Consider the following 19,068-nt stretch of genomic DNA (forward strand, 5'->3'; position numbering starts at 1 on the left):
GTATATTTCAAACACCACTGTTGTGTTAATAGCATCTTAACACAAAGCTACACAGAATTATGTAGTTTCAAAGAGAAAACAAAGGCTCATAAAGTGCAACTTGATTTCAAATCAAGGCTCAATTTAGATAATCACCATAAAAATTTGTTAACAACAAAAAATATCTATGTTGTGCCTCAGAAAGTGTCCATAGAAACAAAAAATAACCAGGTTTCCATTGGATGTTTTGCATTAAGGTGATATTGTGATGACGAATTGCTCCTGTGAAAACTAAATTCAGCTTTGCTCATCCCTGGCTGCTGGGACGAGTGTCACGGCTTGCGGGTCATAGGTCAGCGCCCACGCACGAAGTAAACAAAATTGCGGTGGCATTAATTGCGTTAATTTATTTTATTCTGAAATTAATCGCAACGATTAACACGTTGATTTTGACAGCCCTAGTTGTTATATTTAATATTTTTTCCAATGATAGTTGGACTGTCTAGTTTCAAATTTCAGTCAGTCTTGACACCTGTTGGTTATAAATGGGTCTCCACGTTTTCAGCCCAGTACTCGACCTGACGTGGCTGCTGTGGGACTGAGTGCTGTTATCTTGGTGGTGGTGGTGAGATCTCACTTGTTCGCACCAGGAGGGAGAGTGGTATCGACAGCCTGGCTTCACTGGTCCAGGAACAGAAGGCCTCCTGAAAGTGATCTTGTTATCTTGCCTCTGCTGACGTCATGCATTTGGGAAGAAAGTGAGCGTTCCTGTGTGTTAGTGTTGCAGTGGAGTGTTTGTCTGCAGGGTTTGACTAACAGCTATCTGTCTCTGATATGTCCCCTGTTGACAGACCACACACGATCTTCCTCAGGACGTCTTCCTCTTAAAATCAGTTTAGTCCAGTGTTGAGTCTTTAAATCTTGTTTTTAGTAAACACAAAAGGCTGAGATATTTTCACTTGTCTCCAGTGCGAATCCACTTGTTTCTATGGTTGTTTTTTTATGATAAAAGTGAACTAAATGTTGAAAACTTATGAATTTCCCTTATTTTTTTTATTTGTTTCTTGGCTCTAGAAGCTGCTTCAAATAGGTTCAAACAATTGGGTTCATCTACGTTTGCAGATATCTTGTCTAGTTTGATGGAAAGCACAATCCTAGATAGAGTATTGGTTTTTATTTCAGTGTGATGTGTCATGGATAGAGTGGATGTAGGTCATAGTTTTGTGTTTCTGCATTGCATTTAAGGATGCACCAGTCAGACACTGTACTGTATGATTTTTACAGGATGCAGTTTAAAGGTCCCCTCCAGTCCAGAATTATAAAATACTCTGAATTGAATAACAATTTGATTTTCCACAGAAAAAGTTCAACTACCTTTTTAAAAACCCTTTAAATTGTATCTACTGGACACAAGATGTCTCCTACTTCACTGTAAAGTCGATTCTCAGCGTACGAGCACAGGAGGATTCAGGTTTCCACATCACATACTGTATGTGCAAGTTATGTATTGGACCAAATTAGTTGTGATGTCACAAAATCCAGCTCATACACGTCTTAAACTCAGATGTAAGCCTTCTAGTGTCAAACTTTACAAATGTATAATTATTCCCAGTGAAGCTCAAACATCCAAGTGGAGTGACAGTAAGCAAAAGACAGTTTAGATTTGGGGAGGAGGGGGTCCTTTAACTTTTTGTTGTGGTGGTTGTATCTGCTTGTGCATTTACTTTTTTTTATTGCAAACAGAAAAATTTAACTTTTATTAACTGATTAGATTAAATAAATATAGTTATTTAATAATTATTTAAGATGTTTTTGGTATTATTGTGTGTTAGTTATAGCAGCCTGAGGTATTGTTGTATCTGCTGTATGTGATGTCAGTATAGATGGTAGCTAGGCAGCACAGACCTGGGGGGGGGCTCAGCTGAGTGTGTGAGGATGCATATGGAGCTTGTGTCGGTGTGTGTGGGGACCACAGACTGTCTGTGGGAGTGCACCGGGGTTCTGGTGAGATGCAGTTATGAAAGCGAGTGAAAAGGGCGGCAGCCGTGAGGCTATCGAGCGGCACTCGTTGGCTTGACGCTGCCTGTGACCTTGGCCTCTGGAGCTAATGGAAGTGGAGGGCATGCTCTCTGTGCATCTGTCACTGCCCTCAAAATCACAGCCCCCCACAACCCCACCCCACCCCGCCCCGGCCCGCCCCGCCCCGCAGCCGTCTTCGTACTGTCGCCAGTTTTAGCTGTTGTCTTGTTAAAGCAGCTTGGATTGACTCACAGCAGTGTCAGAGTCGTGGGGTCGCAGGGGAACGTCAGCCCCCACAGGTCAGGTTTCAGGTCAGTCGTTCCGTGTTGGAGCAGCTGATCGATCAACGCACCAAGAGGAAGTTGTCTAGAGAAACGATCCTGTTGTTAACTTACATCTCGAAGCATATGTCGCCTTTTCTTTTGGTTGTGCTCCGTTATACAATAAAATTTTCGCTATCCCGCCTTTGTAATTGGATTTCGATTGGCACCTTACAAAAAGGGAAATGAAGGTTGTCATTGATCGTTGTTCATATTGATTTGTCTGCATAACATGAAGCACACAGTGTGATTGACCAGGCTGCAGCTTGTAAAAGACAGATAATTGTAGAAAAGCACACTGTAACTCCTAGTGTGTGTGTGTGTGTGTGTGTGTGTGCGTGTGTGTATGTGTGTGTGTGTTTTGGATAGCAGAAGTGTGTTTATGTGGTGCCCCCTGGCTTTGAGTGAGTTTACAACAGGAGAAAGTAGAGAGATCTGGATGTAGTTTACACTGAATGAATTTAGCTTTTACATGTTTCAGCATTTTTGTTCACTTCCACTGTGTTTGCACGTTCGAAGTGTTTGTTTTAAACAGGTTCATATTCAGACCTATAACATGCTCATTAGAGATGAAAGACTTTATTCTACAGCAGCCGTCCCTCCAAAAAAAATCTGTAATTGTTTGAAACAACTACAGGTGTGTTCAGTACAAGTCCATCAAAATAATATTATTCTATATTCTCTGACTCTTCTCTCACACAATAAAACAGTACAATGTTTATTTCTCCATGGGGTGGATGTGAGGTTGTGTCTGATTTCTGTGAAGTCTATTGGAAAAAAAAGTAAAAACGACCCAGGAGCGCCTCGGTGGCTCACCTGGCAGAGCGCGGACCATTAGGGCTTAGTCTGAACTGCTGCATGTCATCCCCCCTCTCTCTGTCTCCCCAGCTGTCCTGTCTCTCGCTCACTGTACCTATAAAGGCCTAAAAAGCCTGAAAAAATAATTTAAAAAAAAAGCAAAAAACAACAAACCACCAGTTTAGAAAAATAGAAAACATGTGTGATCGTACTAAAATATTATTATATTAAAATGAAATATTAAAAGTTTGTCAAAAAAGTACAGCATGTTGGAAATGTGTTTGAGATTAACACCCATAATGACTCACATGAGTTCAGAAACAGCATCATATGAATTTAAATAGACCTGTTTAAGTCACATTTATGCAATAATGTACAGACTCAGAGAGAATAATTAAGACAAAAGAAAAGGACTTGATGCAGGTTAAACATATTAGAATATTTAGATACTTGTTTTGTTACAGCTGAGTATAAATCAGGCGGCTGCTATAGTCACCAAGATACCAGGATAAATATTTTTCTTTCTCTTAGAGGTCAGAGCATCTTAAATCTCAATGAATTAATCCTGTGCTGCATGAAGAGGGTGAAGTGGGACCCGCTCTGACTTTCAGCAGAGTTGTAGCTTGTTGAGTACCGGTGGAGGTGGGGTGGGGTGGGGTGGGGGTGGGGGCGTCATTCATACAGCCTGCGGATCATTTTTTCCTGTGTTTGAAAGAGGATCCCGCAGTGAGGGCTGGGCTACAGGCAGGGAGGAAGAGCGAGGGAGCAGGAGGGAGGGAGATACAGACGGACGGACAGAGGTTGCCTTCTCCCTCTCTCTCTCTCGCTCTCTCTTCGTCTTCGTCGTCTCCTGTTGTTTACCCTCTGGCGCGCTTCAGCATGAGCTTCAAGCAGAAACTTCAGCCTGTGAGTGTTTCAGTCTTAATGTGTCTCCCACATCCTCCTGTGTCCTCTTCAAACTCTTCAGCTCCCTGTTTGTCTGTCGTCCGTCGTCCTCTGTCCTTTTACTTCTTCATCCCGTCTGTCTTCATCCTCCTCCTCCTCCTCACCCGTCCTGTTTACTTGCTGCAGCTCCACAGGTGAGCAACATCAGCTTTACCCAGGTAAAGCTCATGTTTGCGGACGCTTGCTCCAAACTTTGTGCAGCCGATTTTGCTTTCATGTCGCTTTGCTTTTGAGTTGTTCATGTTTTAGTTTCACTGACGGTGTTTTAAGTATAAAAACAGATGTTGTGCTCATGTTTAGACTGAAAAGTTTATTGCTGTGTTGACTTCAGTCGTCTGTGGCTGTATATGAATATACAGGGAAAATCAAAGACACCTAAAAGACACAAGACGTTTATAAAAGATTTTGCACTTTGCATCGTGACTTTTTTAAAAAGATTTTTTTCTAGCAGATGATTCATAATCTTGTCTGTTTTCATGATTGTGTGATTATTTACATAATAACTCCTAATGCCCTGGAAGCAGCTCACCACATCAGATTTATGTATCTCACACTTTCTGTCATGATTTATAAGCTGTTCCGTCTTTAAGCTTCTTCACACCTCTTGAATCTATTAAATATGAAAATGTACAAACAGCGAACTCTTCCTTTCATCATGATGAAGCCAGAGTAGCGACGGAGAGCTGTTGCGTGCAAACCAGTGGTGGCAGTTGCTCATTATGAAACAGAGCCGTGAACAGCGTCAATACCTTAAAATTTTTTGGATGAGTGAACTTCGCTCATGTGTTTACATTCTCATTACTGTGTTGTCTTTTTGCATCTGTTCAGCTGCGATGGTCAGCGGCTGATACGTGAAAGAGCTGCGGGTTGTTGTGTTGGAGGGATTCAATAAATCTTGCGCGGTTTTCCACCTTAACCCTGTTTCCAAACACTGTTCACCGTCTATTGGTCATAAAAACAGATTTGTGGAGCAAGAGCAGACGCCAACATCCGCCCGTCATTGAGGGGCATTGAATGCAAGCCTGGGTTCTTCCTAGTGAAGATCTTTCCCTCTGTTCTCTTTCTGTCTTTCTTTCTTTCTTTTTTAACCAAATATGGTGAAGTTCACATTTAGTAGCTTTTTTAAATGTAGTACTTTTTCCTTAAGAAGCAGTTTACTTTGCCTATTTCTGTCCACTGCTTTCATCTTAGCTGGGAAAGTGGAAAGAAGAAGTATTTTTGTTCGTGGGGGTAGGGGTTCATCAAAGAACTACAGTCTAAATGCTCAGTAACATGCTGGACTTTACTTGTGCAGATCCACTGCAGCTACCTGTCACACAGGTCCAGCTTCTTTTGTCGTGCTGACTGTGACCACGATTATGCAAACTGAAATGCAAATGAGGGTCTAACTACTGGAGGACTTTTGAATGCACTGAGAGCATTTTTTTTTTTTTTTTTTTTTTTTTTTTTTTTTTACATAGGCTAATTTTCTAGTGAAGATGTGGATGACAGCAATGGGGCATGAGAAAAAATGCTGTCTTTTAGAAGAGAGCAATCACTGTTAAATTAGCCACATCGAGCTTGTAATTAACAAGGATGAACTAAAACCGCTCCTGCGTGGCGCGTGATCAATGACAGCACTTATTCTGGTCCACAATTGACCAAACACTGGCAGCTGGGGTCGTATGGTCTAGATTCAATGGGGATCACATGGTGAGGCAGAGGCAGGTGAGGCTGCAGTTGGCTCTTTAACAAAGAACAAAGTGCCTGTAGACAGAGGGCAGAGCTGCACGGGGACCATTGTTGGAGCTGAGTTTGAGGTTTTTCTGCAGGAAGGTGATGCAGGAGAGGAGATGGCGGCTGCACAGCAGGCAGGTAGAGCTGCAGAGGGTTTGGAGGAGCCTCCTGCTCTGCTGCTGTGGTCAGCAGGATAAGAACCTGGACGCAGAGGCTCTTATTGTCGTTCCGGTCAGTGGGACATTAATACTCATCTCTTTTCTGCCTGGACATTTGCATGTTGCTCTGTTGTTTTTGCTGGAATTCAGCATATTGAGAAACAGAGTGAGTTTGGACATGTTGTTGTTGTTGTTGTTGTTAAAGGGTTGCGACATTTTCTTCTGCCAAACTTGGTGAGAATCTTTTTTTCTTGCAGAGGTTGTTACTTACCTCTAGGCGCAGCATGTTATAAATGAAAGCCTGATTAGCTCTGACATATAGTGCACGGTGTGAAGGTGCTTAGTGTGAACTGCAGCTGCTAATTTATGCATTAACATTTTCCCTGCTCAAATTAACAGCTATTTTAATCTGGAGTTAATCAGGATATTATATAAGTGTATATATAAGTGATAGAACAACGTTTCTGCACCTGGTTTTTGTATCTTTGCACAAAAAGGGAATTGTTCACATGTGACGCTTTACTGACAAAGTTGGCGACGTGGTCTGGTGTCTGCTCTGATCTGTTCCAGCTGCCAAACCAACACAATAAGACGTTAAGTTAACATTTCCTGTTTTCTGCTGCTCAAAACATTTTTTATTGGAAGGCTTTTATTCTGAAGCAGCTGCAATAAGTGTAGCGTCAACATCAACAAACGTCCCCGTGACACTGTCCTTTTTTCACAGTAAACTATGATTTCAGGTATGAGAAAATTATAGCTGCTCTACTCAGTTTTTCCTGTTTTGTTTTACACAAAATAGCAACAAGTGATGTCGTCAGTGATATAAAACAATTTACACACTAAGTGAAAGTGGAGGGTGAATTGCGGAGCAGGTCATGAATATTAAACCTCATCTGAAGAATTAAACCTGCTGAAAAATTTAAACTCCTAAAAAATTAAACCTGAAGCTATATTTAGTTAATGATATTTAAATGGTAATTATAATTAGTTATTGATCTACAGGCCAATTACTAAAACTTTAACAGCTTTTTTTATTCTTTTAGATAATGTTAGTCGCCTGCTCTCCCTCGTTAAAGTGAAAGAAATGTGCCATTTTCCATCTCCTAACAGATAAATCAATGAATGGACAAACCTCCATCAAACCCCTTTTTATCCTGTTTGAAGTCGGCTTTAGGCTTCGTGAAGAAACTTCCAGTGTTTATGGTTCCTACGGTCCTTCCTTCATTATTCATCTTCTCCATCCCCTCCCTGCGTCCTCAGGTGTTGTCCCTCGGTGCTGATGTGCTGCCAGAGTACAAGCTCCAGGCCCCACGCATCCACAAATGGACCATCCTTCACTACAGCCCCTTCAAAGCGGTGTGGGACTGGGTCATCCTGCTGCTGGTCATCTACACCGCCATCTTCACGCCATACTCAGCCGCCTTCCTCCTCAACGAGGTGGAGGACGAGCGGAGGAGAACCTGCGGCTACACCTGCAACCCGCTCAACGTGGTGGACCTGGTGGTGGACGTCATGTTCATCGTGGACATCCTCATCAACTTCAGGACCACCTACGTCAACCAAAACGACGAGGTGGTCAGCCACCCGGGACGCATCGCCCAGCACTACTTCAAGGGCTGGTTCCTCATCGACATCGTGGCGGCCATCCCCTTCGACCTGCTCATATTCCGCTCGGGGTCAGAGGAGGTGAGGAGGAAGGCGAGGCAGTGGATGTCGGCAGCCTCACAATACTGAAAAACTAATTTAACTTCGCCCAGTGTTGTCTGACGAAGTGAAAAAGACTTTTTTAACAACATAAAAAAAGTTCAAAGAACAAAATTGGTTGTTGCACATGAGAAATAACATTAGTGATGGTTCAGTTCCGTTGAAGTTTCCTTGAGCCAGATAAACACTTATGGATTTCCTGCTACAACATGTGAATATGGGCATCAAAATGGACCAATACCTCCACTCCTGCTCAGCCTTAGACTGATGGGATATGTAGTTGTTGAATCATAACAAACCAATAATAGTTTAATCTTGCATCTTGTGGGTCTAGTGTTGAAGATGGAAGCTGCAGAGACACATCAGGGCAGATCAGGGCTGTAGAAAACACACTGATGCAATGTTATTAGAGCTGAATGGACATTTTGAGTGTAATGAAAAGAAGCAACTTGTTGGAAACCAGCAAACTACAGTTTAAAGGGAAATTTGAATTGAACCCGTCAGCTCTCGCTAGCTAACATGACATGGCGAGTAGCAAAGACAGTGCTTACTGAGACAATATATACAAACGTATACAAACAGAATATGTACAAATTTAGCTCTACAGGTGGTGGGAAATGAGCTGTGAGAGTCAGCTAACAGCCCCCCCTCCCCAAACAACAAGTGACATTAGCATTTAAAAAAAAAACACATTCAGCGAACTGTATGAAATTATACTACACATTGGATGTGTAGCAGTTGTGTTACATTAGTGCAAAAGCTCATTTTAATTAGCATCAGTGCAAAAAGGGGAAAGGTCACTCATTACAAACTGTCAAGGCAGAGTTTAATATTAATTATTTATTAGACACACAGGATCAAAAAGAGTCTGCAAACCAGTTTAATAATGAGTTTTGTTTTTGCTTTATGGACCAATAATCTGACGGGTCCGCTTTTATTTTGATTGATAATATCCTGCATTAATAATATCATCATTTCATTGATTATTTAAATGCATTAATAGACAGTGTCACTGGTTTGATGCCTGCTCTTTCTCCACCAGCCTCAGACAACCACTCTGATTGGATTACTGAAGACAGCCAGACTGCTGAGGTTGGTGCGAGTGGCCAGGAAGTTGGACCGTTACTCAGAATACGGAGCCGCTGTGCTTTTCCTCCTCATGTGCACCTTCGCCCTCATCGCTCACTGGCTGGCCTGTATCTGGTACGCCATCGGCAACGTGGAGCGCACCAGCTCTGCGCGCATCGGAGGCATGAAGATCGGCTGGCTGGACAACCTGGCGGACCAGATTGGTAAACAGTACAATGACAGTGACATAACCTCGGGCCCCTCCATCAAAGACAAGTACGTTACCGCTCTGTACTTCACCTTCAGCAGCCTGACCAGTGTGGGCTTCGGGAACGTCTCGCCCAACACCAACCCCGAGAAGATCTTCTCCATCTGTGTCATGCTCATTGGCTGTGAGTAGAGTGGGAGTGAGTCTGAAATCTGAGTCCTTTCAGGTTGAGCACATTCTAGAGCAAATAAAACACCCTCAGTTTTAAAGCAGGTGTAGTTTAATGAGAACTTCGTCTTTTAATCCTCGTTGTGATGAACAGCTAATGACCAATATTTAATGGAGGTATTCAAATCTTCAGTCTTGGCATTAACAGCGATATTATGTTCACAAGGCCAAAACCACGTTTTGTGAGGTCACTGCGACCTTTGACCTTTGACCATCGAAGTCTAATCAGTTCGTCCTTGAGTCCAAGTGAACGTTTGTGCCAAATTTAGAGGGATTCCCTGAGGAGTTCTCGATATATTGTGTTCATAAGGCCAAAATCGTGTTTTGTGAGGTCACTGTGACCTTGACCTTTGACCTTGAACCTTCAGCCACCAAAATCTAATCAGTTTGTCCTTGAGTCCAGATGAACATTTTTACCAAACTTTACAACTTTACAAAATTTACCTCAAGGCGTTACAGAGGAATTGCATTCACAAAGCCAAAACTGCATTTTATGAGGTCACCGTAACCTTGACCTTTGATCTTTGACAACCAAAATCTAATCAGTTCATCTTGATTCCAAGTGAACATTTGCTCCAAATTTGAAAAAGTTCAGTCAAGGTGTTACTGAGATATCATGTCCACAAGAACGGGACAGACGGACAAACTGAAAACAATAAACCTCCTGCTCAGCCTGTCGCTGGTGTGGAGCCATAAAAACTTTATTATACAGTTAGATTCATTTTAAAAAAGTGGCAGGTTTAAGAGACGTTTATTCAGTTTTGTTCAGTGACGATGACGATAACATCAACATCCATGTGCCCTCACACATTATCAGTCTACAGCGAGTGTGACAGATTGTGTCTGAAAGAGGATCTTTTCCTGAACTCATCCAATATTTAGCCATCAGTTCCTCCCAACATATAGTATAATAAAAACATACGTCAAGGCATTTTACCTTTATTTGACAGCAGTGTAGAGACAGACGAGAAACACAGAAACATGAGCAGAGAGCGAGGGGTGAGCCATCCAGCAAACTCAGAGCAGGAATGTTAAGCTCACATGGTATGAACCGCTTGGCTCCCGGTGCAGCACTAACATGCAGTGTTTGTGTCCTCTGTGCCGTGCAGCTCTGATGTATGCCAGTATCTTCGGTAATGTGTCGGCCATCATCCAGAGACTGTACTCAGGCACGGCTCGCTACCACACCCAGATGCTGCGGGTCAAAGAGTTCATACGGTTCCACCAGATCCCCGGAGGCCTGAGACAGAGGCTGGAGGAGTATTTCCAACACGCCTGGTCCTACACCAACGGCATCGACATGAACGCTGTAAGTCACGAGGACAGTCGTTGTAAGTAATGGCTATTTTTGGAAAATAGAAGTTCAGACTACTTGTGTACTTTCACACAAACAACTTTCAAATCTCACACAGAAGTACAGTTTGTTTGTGGGGGTGTAGCTCAGTGGTAGAGCATTTGACTGCAGATCAAGAGGTCCCAGTTCAACTCTGCGTGCCCCCTCTCTGAACAGATGTTTAATGTGCATGTTTTGTTTACATAATCCCAACTACTTTACAAGCCACGCAGGCAGAACATATACTGAGAAAAGCTTCCAATGCACATTTAATTTCTGCATGAATTTCTCTATTTTATTATAGAAGTTGCACCCTGACACTGATTTTTAGATTCACACAGTCTGAAGATCAAATAAAACATCAGTGGACTGCAGTGGCGGCTAAAGCTCGGTAGCAGAGCTGAGATCACTGAAGATCAGGGTGGCCCCAGTTCAACCCTGGGGCCCTCCTTTGATTAAAACCTATAAATGAATGTGTCCATGGAGGATGCTCCAGTTGGAAACCCAGTTTTGAGTGATGATGTGCGTCATATCGCTGCTTGGGCCTGGGCTGCTCACAGCGCTGGAGCGTGACGCAGCCAGGGAGCAGCATTAGCGCCTGCCAATTCAATGTGAGAATAGATAATCACTTGGAGCCGCTGTCGTTTGTGCCCCACCTGAATCAATCTGACAAATCGCTCTCATTCTCTCAGCCCTCAGGTTCTTTTTTTATGTACCTTTCAGTTTCTTTTGGCATTTTCTATTTTTAGATTACTTGGCTTTAAAGCTACAGGACGAATAGGTGCACGATGAAGGAAGAATAGCGTGGAGGATTATTTCCTCTGACCTTCCGCCCTCTGTTGCCCTGCAGGTTCTGAAGGGTTTCCCTGAGTGTCTGCAGGCCGACATCTGCCTCCATCTGAACCGCAGCCTGCTTCAGAACTGCAAAGCCTTTCGAGGGGCCAACAAAGGCTGCCTGCGGGCTTTAGCCATGCGATTCAAGACCACCCACGCGCCGCCCGGGGACACTCTGGTCCACAGTGGGGACATTCTCACCGCCCTCTACTTCATTTCCAGAGGCTCCATAGAGATCCTGAGGGACGACGTGGTGGTGGCCATACTGGGTGAGCTGCAGTCCAACCCACGGTGGAGGCTGTGCTTACTCTGTCTGTTGTTCCTCTCTGGATGCAAATCAGTGAATATATATCTATATATTTATCTATTACAGTTATTTGATTAATTAACATATAGATTATGGAAAAAAATCTATAATAATGACTAAAGCTGAAAAGCTTTACAATCCAGAAAAGGAGGGAAATCTTTGTCTTTGTGAATCTGAAGCTATTAAGAGACATTTTATGATTTTTCTTTTGTAACCTTTTCTCTCTGGTTGTTCTGTCACCCTCTTCATCTCTGTCCCACAGCTGCAACTCACACTGCCCTTTATCTGCACCACACACACACACACACACACACACACACGTACACACTTCTCAATGTGTTGTGTTGCCAGAGGTGTTTGGGCACAGCTCCACTTCCATTCCACAGTGGCATTGATCATCAATAGGGCCAGCACTCGGAGCCAGGCTGCATAGGTCATTTCTTTTTTCGGCTGTTTGAGGGGACCATTACTGTGCAGCGCTGCTGAGGATCAGTGTCGCTGCTGCGCTTTGTTTTTCATTTGTTTTGGATGAGATTCATCCATCAGATTGTTGTCGGTAAACTGTTTTCGCTATAACTTGCAGTGGCTGACTCCCTTGGTCAAACATCTATTGATTAACTTTTAGCCATTTCCCATAATTCTCGTTCTTTTTTCCCGTGGTTTCTGTAGGAAAGAATGACATCTTTGGTGAACCCATCAGTCTCTTTGGTAGACCGGGGAAGTCCAGCGCCGACGTCCGGGCTTTGACCTACTGTGACCTTCACAAGATCCTGAGGGACGACCTGCTGGAGGTGCTGGACATGTATCCCGACTTTGCGGACATGTTCTGGCACAACCTGGAGATCACGTTCACCCTAAGAGATGTGAGTGCCACCAGAGGGCGCTGTTACACACTGTACCTCAAACACCACCCCAATCGTGATCCTCATAATCAGTGTTAGTCAGTGTTAAAACAGTTTTAACCTGTTATTTAACCGAATGTATGAACAGAAAATTATCTGGCAAGTTATGAATGAATGAATTATTTTGTATACATTCAAGATTTGTCTCTAAAACCTACTGTGTGTGTCCCTCAGGTCTTACGAACACACTGAATTTATTTCCTCCCTCATAAATTATTTTTAAGGCCGATTTTCAAAATGTTTTAAAACATATATTTTTTTAAACTCTCAGTCTTTTACCTCAATTCTTAAACTAGTGATAGCTACCTACCAACAGTCTCTGGGCCTTGTCACAAACACACCACAAATTATACCATAAAACCTAAATTCCTTAAACTATCACATCCGCTTCTGTTCTCCAAATTTCTTTATACTCAAAATGAGATTTTATCCTAAAATATCATTTTTTAAGAAAATGACTAAGGCAATGCACCTGCAGTGTGTCCCCACTTTAATATGTTGGTGTGAATTTCTTATTTGATCCACAGCAAATACTATTATAGAATTATCATCATCAATCATGTAGATTTTCATCACCATTATATCTACTTCAAAGGATAAGTCTGGTCATATATTTTTCTTCCTGTCAACAAACTTTATTTTTAGTTCTTACGCTGTAACATTCGTAGAATTGAATCAAATAGATTTACTTCTAACAGTGGCGTCAAAGTTACATTAAATATAATGGATTTATGATGCATAGTTGAATATGTGGTTTGAGTGTGTGTGTGAGTTCTGGTGAGTATGTTTGAATTACTGACGCTGATATGTATCAGGCAGATAGAATAAACCAGACAACCCCGAGCAGGGACTCTGAGTGTGGCTTCCGCCGGACGAGGCATCGGAGAAGCTCCCTGCGGCGTCGAAACCGGCCAGGTGGGTGAGGGGCGGGGCTTAAGCAGGCGAAAACATTTCTGTATGTTTCTATTGGGCGTCTAATCTCTAGATTTTATATTTCTGGTCATCTGTGACTCTGTCTGTGCAGACGGGATGGACCGTGAGGACTCGTACCCTGATCAGTCCTGTCCAGTGGCAAACCACCACCGGGGATCCCACTGGGAGGACCTCTGCAGCAGCGCCAGCATCTGTTCTCAGTCTAGTGATGAGGAGATGAGGCCCATGGGACACAGCAAAGGGGAGCTGTACCCCCCCGGAGGAGACACCAGAGACTACCCCCCAGCAGTGGTCAACATCTTGCCTCACAGTGGACCCTCAGCTGGGATGGGGCCGCCCGTCGACCTCGGAGGACCCCCGTTCTCAGGTAAAGACTCGATACACAAAGGGTGGAGTTTTAGTTGAGTCATCGACCCTCGGCCACAAGATTTAAATTACAGAGTCCAAGTGTAAATCAATGTCGTGAATGCAACAAGAAGAATACACATAAACTGAGCTGAAAATGTTTCTAACCTCATCTGAAAAATAAATAAAGACAGTTTTTACTTATACTTAAGAGTATTTATGCATTTTTACATGTTGATTTTGAAATAGCTGCAAGTTTAAGTTAAATGTTCCATAAATTGTGAAATATAAATAGGATTTAAAATTACAGTTTATATTATAAGATACTTGTTACACAGACAGAAATATCTGTTCTGTCACCTCTAAAAACTCCAGTTCCCTCCAGCACTAGTGGAACTGAAACTGAAACTGAGAAAAAAAAGAAAAATCTGTAAAAAGAAGTGAAAGTAAACTAACATTAGAATAAAATAAGAAAAAGTAGTAAAAACTCTTGAATAAGTGTTTCAGAAATGAATGAGGATTGCTGTGTTTCTGCACAGCAGCAGCCCCGATCAGCATGTCAGGCCTGTATGGCTACTGGCCAGGCCGCAGAGCCAGCCAGTTCTCAGAGAGCCAGAGGCGGCCGTCATCGGTCAGGGCCAGTTTTCACCCGCCGCCGTGTGCTGAGGATCGGCCCAGCGAGCTGGAGTCCAGGCTGGAGTTGCTGCAATCCCAGTTAAACCGGTGAGACGGTTTTATCTCTCAGTATTTAAGAATTTTTTAAAAAAATAAGGGGGCACCCGGATTTGAACCGGGGACCTCTTGATCTGCAGTCAAATGCTCTACCACTGAGCTATACCCCCTTCTGCTCACATCTGTGAGACAGGGAGGATTTCGTTATCATTGTTCAAGGGCTTGTGTTTACCTTCACGTCATGTGTGTCTCTAATCCTCCCTCCCTCCCTCCCCCGTGGTGTTTGTATATCAGTTCCCAGCTGGGTGGTGTGAATGGCTCGACTTACATGTGTATGAGAGAAAGGGAGGAAACAGAGGAGGAGGGAAAGACAAATAAAGATAAGAAAGGTTCAAGGGTGAGACTGGAAATGTAGGAAAATGATCTGTAAAGTCAAATGTGCTTTAACATTAACTGCCTGTCTGCTTATAGAGAGAGAGAGATACTATAGACAGAGCAGGAGAGAGGCCTAGTGGACACTTTTGAAAGAGCAGATGATTTTTTTATAAAAACATTATGAAAGGCTCCATCCAGCACTGAGACAGAATTAAAGAAAGTCTAAACTGTGTGTTTTCTCATCGTGAAGTTAATCCCCGATGTCTTTGCCAGGCTGGAGACCCGTATGACAGCAGATATCAACGTGATCCTGCAGCTCCTCCAGCGGCAGATGGCCCCGGTGCCTCCGGCCTACAGCGTCGTGTCCCCCAGCCCTCATCCGCCCCACCCCACCTCCCTGTACAGCACAGGAGCACCCACGATTCACACCGTCCCCCCAGTACAGATCGACAGCACTGCCTCACTGCGACAGGTGCTGTGTTTGAGTTTACACACATGTTGTTATCACCAGTTTGCAGCTTTCTGGGCCCTGATGGGACTAATTTCAGTTACATCTGTTGATTTTAAGTTTAAATTTGAAATTAAATCAATCCAGGTGATCAATCACAAATCAGACCACATATCAGATCTTCCACTCTCATCCAACAGGCCCAGTTATCAATCTAGAGTTTATTTCTCTGATGGTAAATTGTGATAATTGATCGAGGAATAACTTAAATGTCTAAGAACAGAAGACATTTTTTTCGTACACTTCTTCAATTCCTCAGTTAATTCATCATCATCAGTATCTTATATTTTCTGTTATTCAGAAAAGGATCAGACGTGACTTTTAAAAGAAACAGGCACAGACCAATATTAACATCAGTATCTAACACTGATTTAGTGAATCAGTTTCCAAAAACTATTTTTCATTAAAAAAGATGCATAAATGTTCCTGCATGAATTTTGCACAGACTGGGGACAGATTGGAGAATTATCTTTCAAAATCTTGATGAATGAATCCTCACTGAAGTACCATAACATTCTGAATACATTAAAGATGTTTCTCTTCCAAACCTGAGGACTGCACCCCTCTAGTGGGCTGTGGAGGGGCTGCAATGGGCCAACAAATCATTAGCAAAACAATTTTGGTGGAAAGATGACAAATGTAATTATAAAATAAATAAATAATATAAATAATGTTTTTACATTTTTAAATTAAATGATTTCTAAAATCAAATGATCTCTAAAATCATTTAAAAAAATGTAAGTTCAGCTCTACATTTTCGATCGTTATAAATAAAATAAAAAGTGTTTTAAAAGACGTTATCTGGCCTCCGTATTGCTGTGGGGTTGGACCGTTTGTAGTTTTCCCAGATTTTTAGCAATTAAACTAACATGATTCTCTACTTCTACCTTTGATTCAGGTGGCAGCCTTCACTACTTTGGAAAGTTTCATTTTTATTTATGTGCACCTTTTTGAAAACAGTTTTAATTTTATCATGCAGTTTGGGGAGATTTGACACATATCTGGTGTCTGAGTTGATTCCTCTCTCCTTTCAGAGTCCAGACTCTGACTTCAAGCACAAATCCAAGGACTCCCTGTCCAGCGGGATCCACCTCACTGTGGCCTCAGACGACACCATGTCGATGTCGCCGGAGGCCGACCCACCACATCTGCCCTCTGTGAACCTCACCCCCCCTCAACTGTCAGAGGCCCAAGAGCCTCTTGGACTGATATGTGGCAGCCAGCGCTTCCCCTCCCTCCCTGAGCACCTGGAGACCTCCACAGAGATGCAGGAGATCCAGAGGCACGTCTCCGACCCTGTCTTACCAGGCAGCTAGAACACCACTCAGCACCACCCAAAAGCCTGGTCCTTTGGACGGGACGGCCATACATCTCCCAGATTGCTACTCCCTTATCCCCCCTCCCTTAAAATCTCCTCTGTCCCGTTCAGATGCTGCTGAATAGCGCGGGAAGCTCCGCCTTCCACGTCACTGAGGGCTCACAGTGCCTCCTGTTTCTGACAGACTCAGCGGTGCCCTCACAGGCTGCTGTGCTGCTGCGCTCCAGCGTCCCTTCACTCCTGAGGTCCTGTGCAACGAAGACATCGCTCCTGCCCAGCCGGGCGGGAAAATTGTGAAACATGAGTTTAGAGCAAGGACACAAACATAAACATGCGTCGAGCAGCCGACTGGTGAGCGAGGTTTCCCTGAAGAGGTGAAATGTCAAAGACTACGAATATGTTTCACGTGTGAAGAATTATCTGCATTCACTTTGTATAAGAATTGCACATGTAGAGAATAGAGACATTTTAATCATTTATTTGGGACTGAGATTATTTTCATAATATTAGAGATGTATTGGTTACATTAAGAGCCATATGTGGAGTAAATGTCATAACTATGAGTGTAAAAAGTGATAGATTCCCTGTTGTTTCGGTGTTTGTTGAAAATAATATCAAAGGCAAACTGTGACTGTCTGACCCACTGTGAAGGAAGCTTCAAGGTTCAAGGCAGTGTTGGAGAAAAATGACAAGTGTGATTTTCATCTCATATTTCATGTTCTGAATTTCTGACATGAATCAACAGCTTGTTCAGTGTGACATTGGATCATGAGAAGCTTTTTACAACGTTCACAGTCAAGCTGAGCAGAAAAACATCAGAGTTCTTCGTACATTTACATGTAGCTCTCAGGGGTGTTTTCTTGCTGCTTTGCTTGATTTCCCCCGTTTCATTTTCTGTTCAACTCACATGTGTCAACTGTTCACATGGTTTCATAATGTACCAGATGTGTTTGTCTGAAAGTGCCAAAGTGAGGAGGAGCTGTCGGTCGTCCCGGCGCAGTGGATAGACGGAGACACTTACAACTGCTGAAGGTTGTGGATGGTAACTGTCAGTCACATATGGACGCAGAGACGTCGTCTCAAGGCGTCCAATGTTAGGATGATTTCACAGGTCCAACCGTGAGGTGAATGTAATGCCTTTTAAGCATTTACAATTATATATATATATATATAATATTTCTTGAAGCACAAATTCCTGTTATTTATCTTTTTTAGATTAAAGACACTGCAGACTTACACTGGGAGTCCAAACTGGTTTTATTTTCCAGGTGTTCCAGGTCCTGATTCAAGGCGCTTACACAACAACGACACACTGGCTGCACCACAAAATGTAATGTCACATAAAGCACAGAGGAAACATTCAGCTGGAACTGGACTAAATGGAGGCATTCAGTGACAAACATGCAGAATTAGACCTGGATCAGTTGTGACATCTTAAGCAGCTGCATTTAATTCAAGTTGACATTTTAGAATTCGTGCCACGGTGCATGATTTATGAAGATATTAATAATGAGGTGCATTAAACCAAGTACATTTATACAATACCTGAGTACGTATATTTTTTGGTACTTCTTACTGTGGGTCTGCTTCACTTTGTGGTCGATGTAAATATACTCATCAAGTACTTCATTAGGAACACCTGTGCACCTCTGTATTCATGCGGTTATCCAGGCAGCCAATCACGTGGCAGCAGTGCAGTGTATAAAATCCTGCAGATACAGGTCAGGAGCCTCTGTTCCCGTTCACATCAAACGTCAGAATGAGATGAGATGAGAGAAAAAGGAGATCTCAGAGACTTTGGCTGTGACAGGATCGTTTGTGTCAGATGGGCTGGTTTTTCTGAAGCTGCTGGGATTTTCACACACGACAGTCTCGAGAGTTTTTACTCAGAATGAAAACAAGCAGCATCCAGTGAGAGAGGTCGGAGGAGAGCGGCCACACTGGAGCTGACAGAAAGGCTACAGTCACTCAGATAACCACTCTTTACAACTGTGGCGAGCAGAAAAGCTCCAGAGAGAACACGTCGGCCTGCGGTGGCCTCCCCGGTCTCCAGACGTGGATCCAGTAGAACCTGTGGGTTGTGGTAGAACAGATTGGCTGCATCGATGTGCAGCTAATAAACCTGCAGAACTGATGTGATGCATCATGTCAACATGGAGCAGAGTCTCAGACACAAGTCTCCTACATTTTGTTAAATCCACGCCACAAAGAACTGAAGCTGTTTTCGAAACAAAGGGAGGAACTACCCAGTATTTGTACGGTAACTAATAAAGAGCTGTGTGAGGCTACTGCGTTTCTTACTCAGTTACCCTTCACTCTGGAGATCCAGGTTCTGAAAACCTTTGCTGAACACAGAGATTTTATGATGCAGTTATAAAGGAAGTTAAATTTACAACTA

The 19,068-nt window shown here is 43.0% G+C and overlaps 1 protein-coding gene and 2 non-coding genes across 4 annotated transcripts in view; 2 read left to right on the forward strand and 1 right to left on the reverse strand.

The window, feature by feature from the left end:
• The window catches only part of kcnh6a (potassium voltage-gated channel, subfamily H (eag-related), member 6a), a 31,160-nt gene extending 12,948 nt beyond the window's left edge, over positions 1-18,212 (forward strand). Inside the window, exons 7-16 of one of the 2 annotated variants that reach the window (XM_071466517.1) lie at positions 7,196-7,621; positions 8,682-9,099; positions 10,253-10,452; positions 11,327-11,579; positions 12,287-12,480; positions 13,335-13,434; positions 13,544-13,819; positions 14,340-14,520; positions 15,118-15,316; positions 16,387-18,212. In XM_071466517.1, the coding sequence (XP_071322618.1) occupies positions 7,196-7,621; positions 8,682-9,099; positions 10,253-10,452; positions 11,327-11,579; positions 12,287-12,480; positions 13,335-13,434; positions 13,544-13,819; positions 14,340-14,520; positions 15,118-15,316; positions 16,387-16,668 (2,529 nt within the window). In that variant the 3' untranslated portion in view covers positions 16,669-18,212. Of the gene's footprint in view, positions 1-7,195; positions 7,622-8,681; positions 9,100-10,252; positions 10,453-11,326; positions 11,580-12,286; positions 12,481-13,334; positions 13,435-13,543; positions 13,820-14,336; positions 14,521-15,117; positions 15,317-16,386 lie in introns of both variants that reach the window. The other variant, XM_071466510.1, reaches the window with a different exon arrangement.
• trnac-gca (transfer RNA cysteine (anticodon GCA)) lies at positions 10,573-10,643 on the forward strand. The gene has a single exon. It is a non-coding gene; the product is annotated as a tRNA-Cys (tRNA).
• On the reverse strand, positions 14,568-14,639 carry trnac-gca (transfer RNA cysteine (anticodon GCA)). Its single transcript has one exon. It is a non-coding gene; the product is annotated as a tRNA-Cys (tRNA).
• Positions 18,213-19,068: the final 856 nt, after the last annotated feature.

This window comes from Trachinotus anak, unplaced genomic scaffold (genome assembly GCF_046630095.1).
Source record: "Trachinotus anak isolate AG129_WGS33_773 ecotype Australia unplaced genomic scaffold, CSIRO_AGI_Tana_v1 ptg000003l, whole genome shotgun sequence".
Lineage (NCBI taxonomy): Eukaryota > Metazoa > Chordata > Actinopteri > Carangiformes > Carangidae > Trachinotus > Trachinotus anak.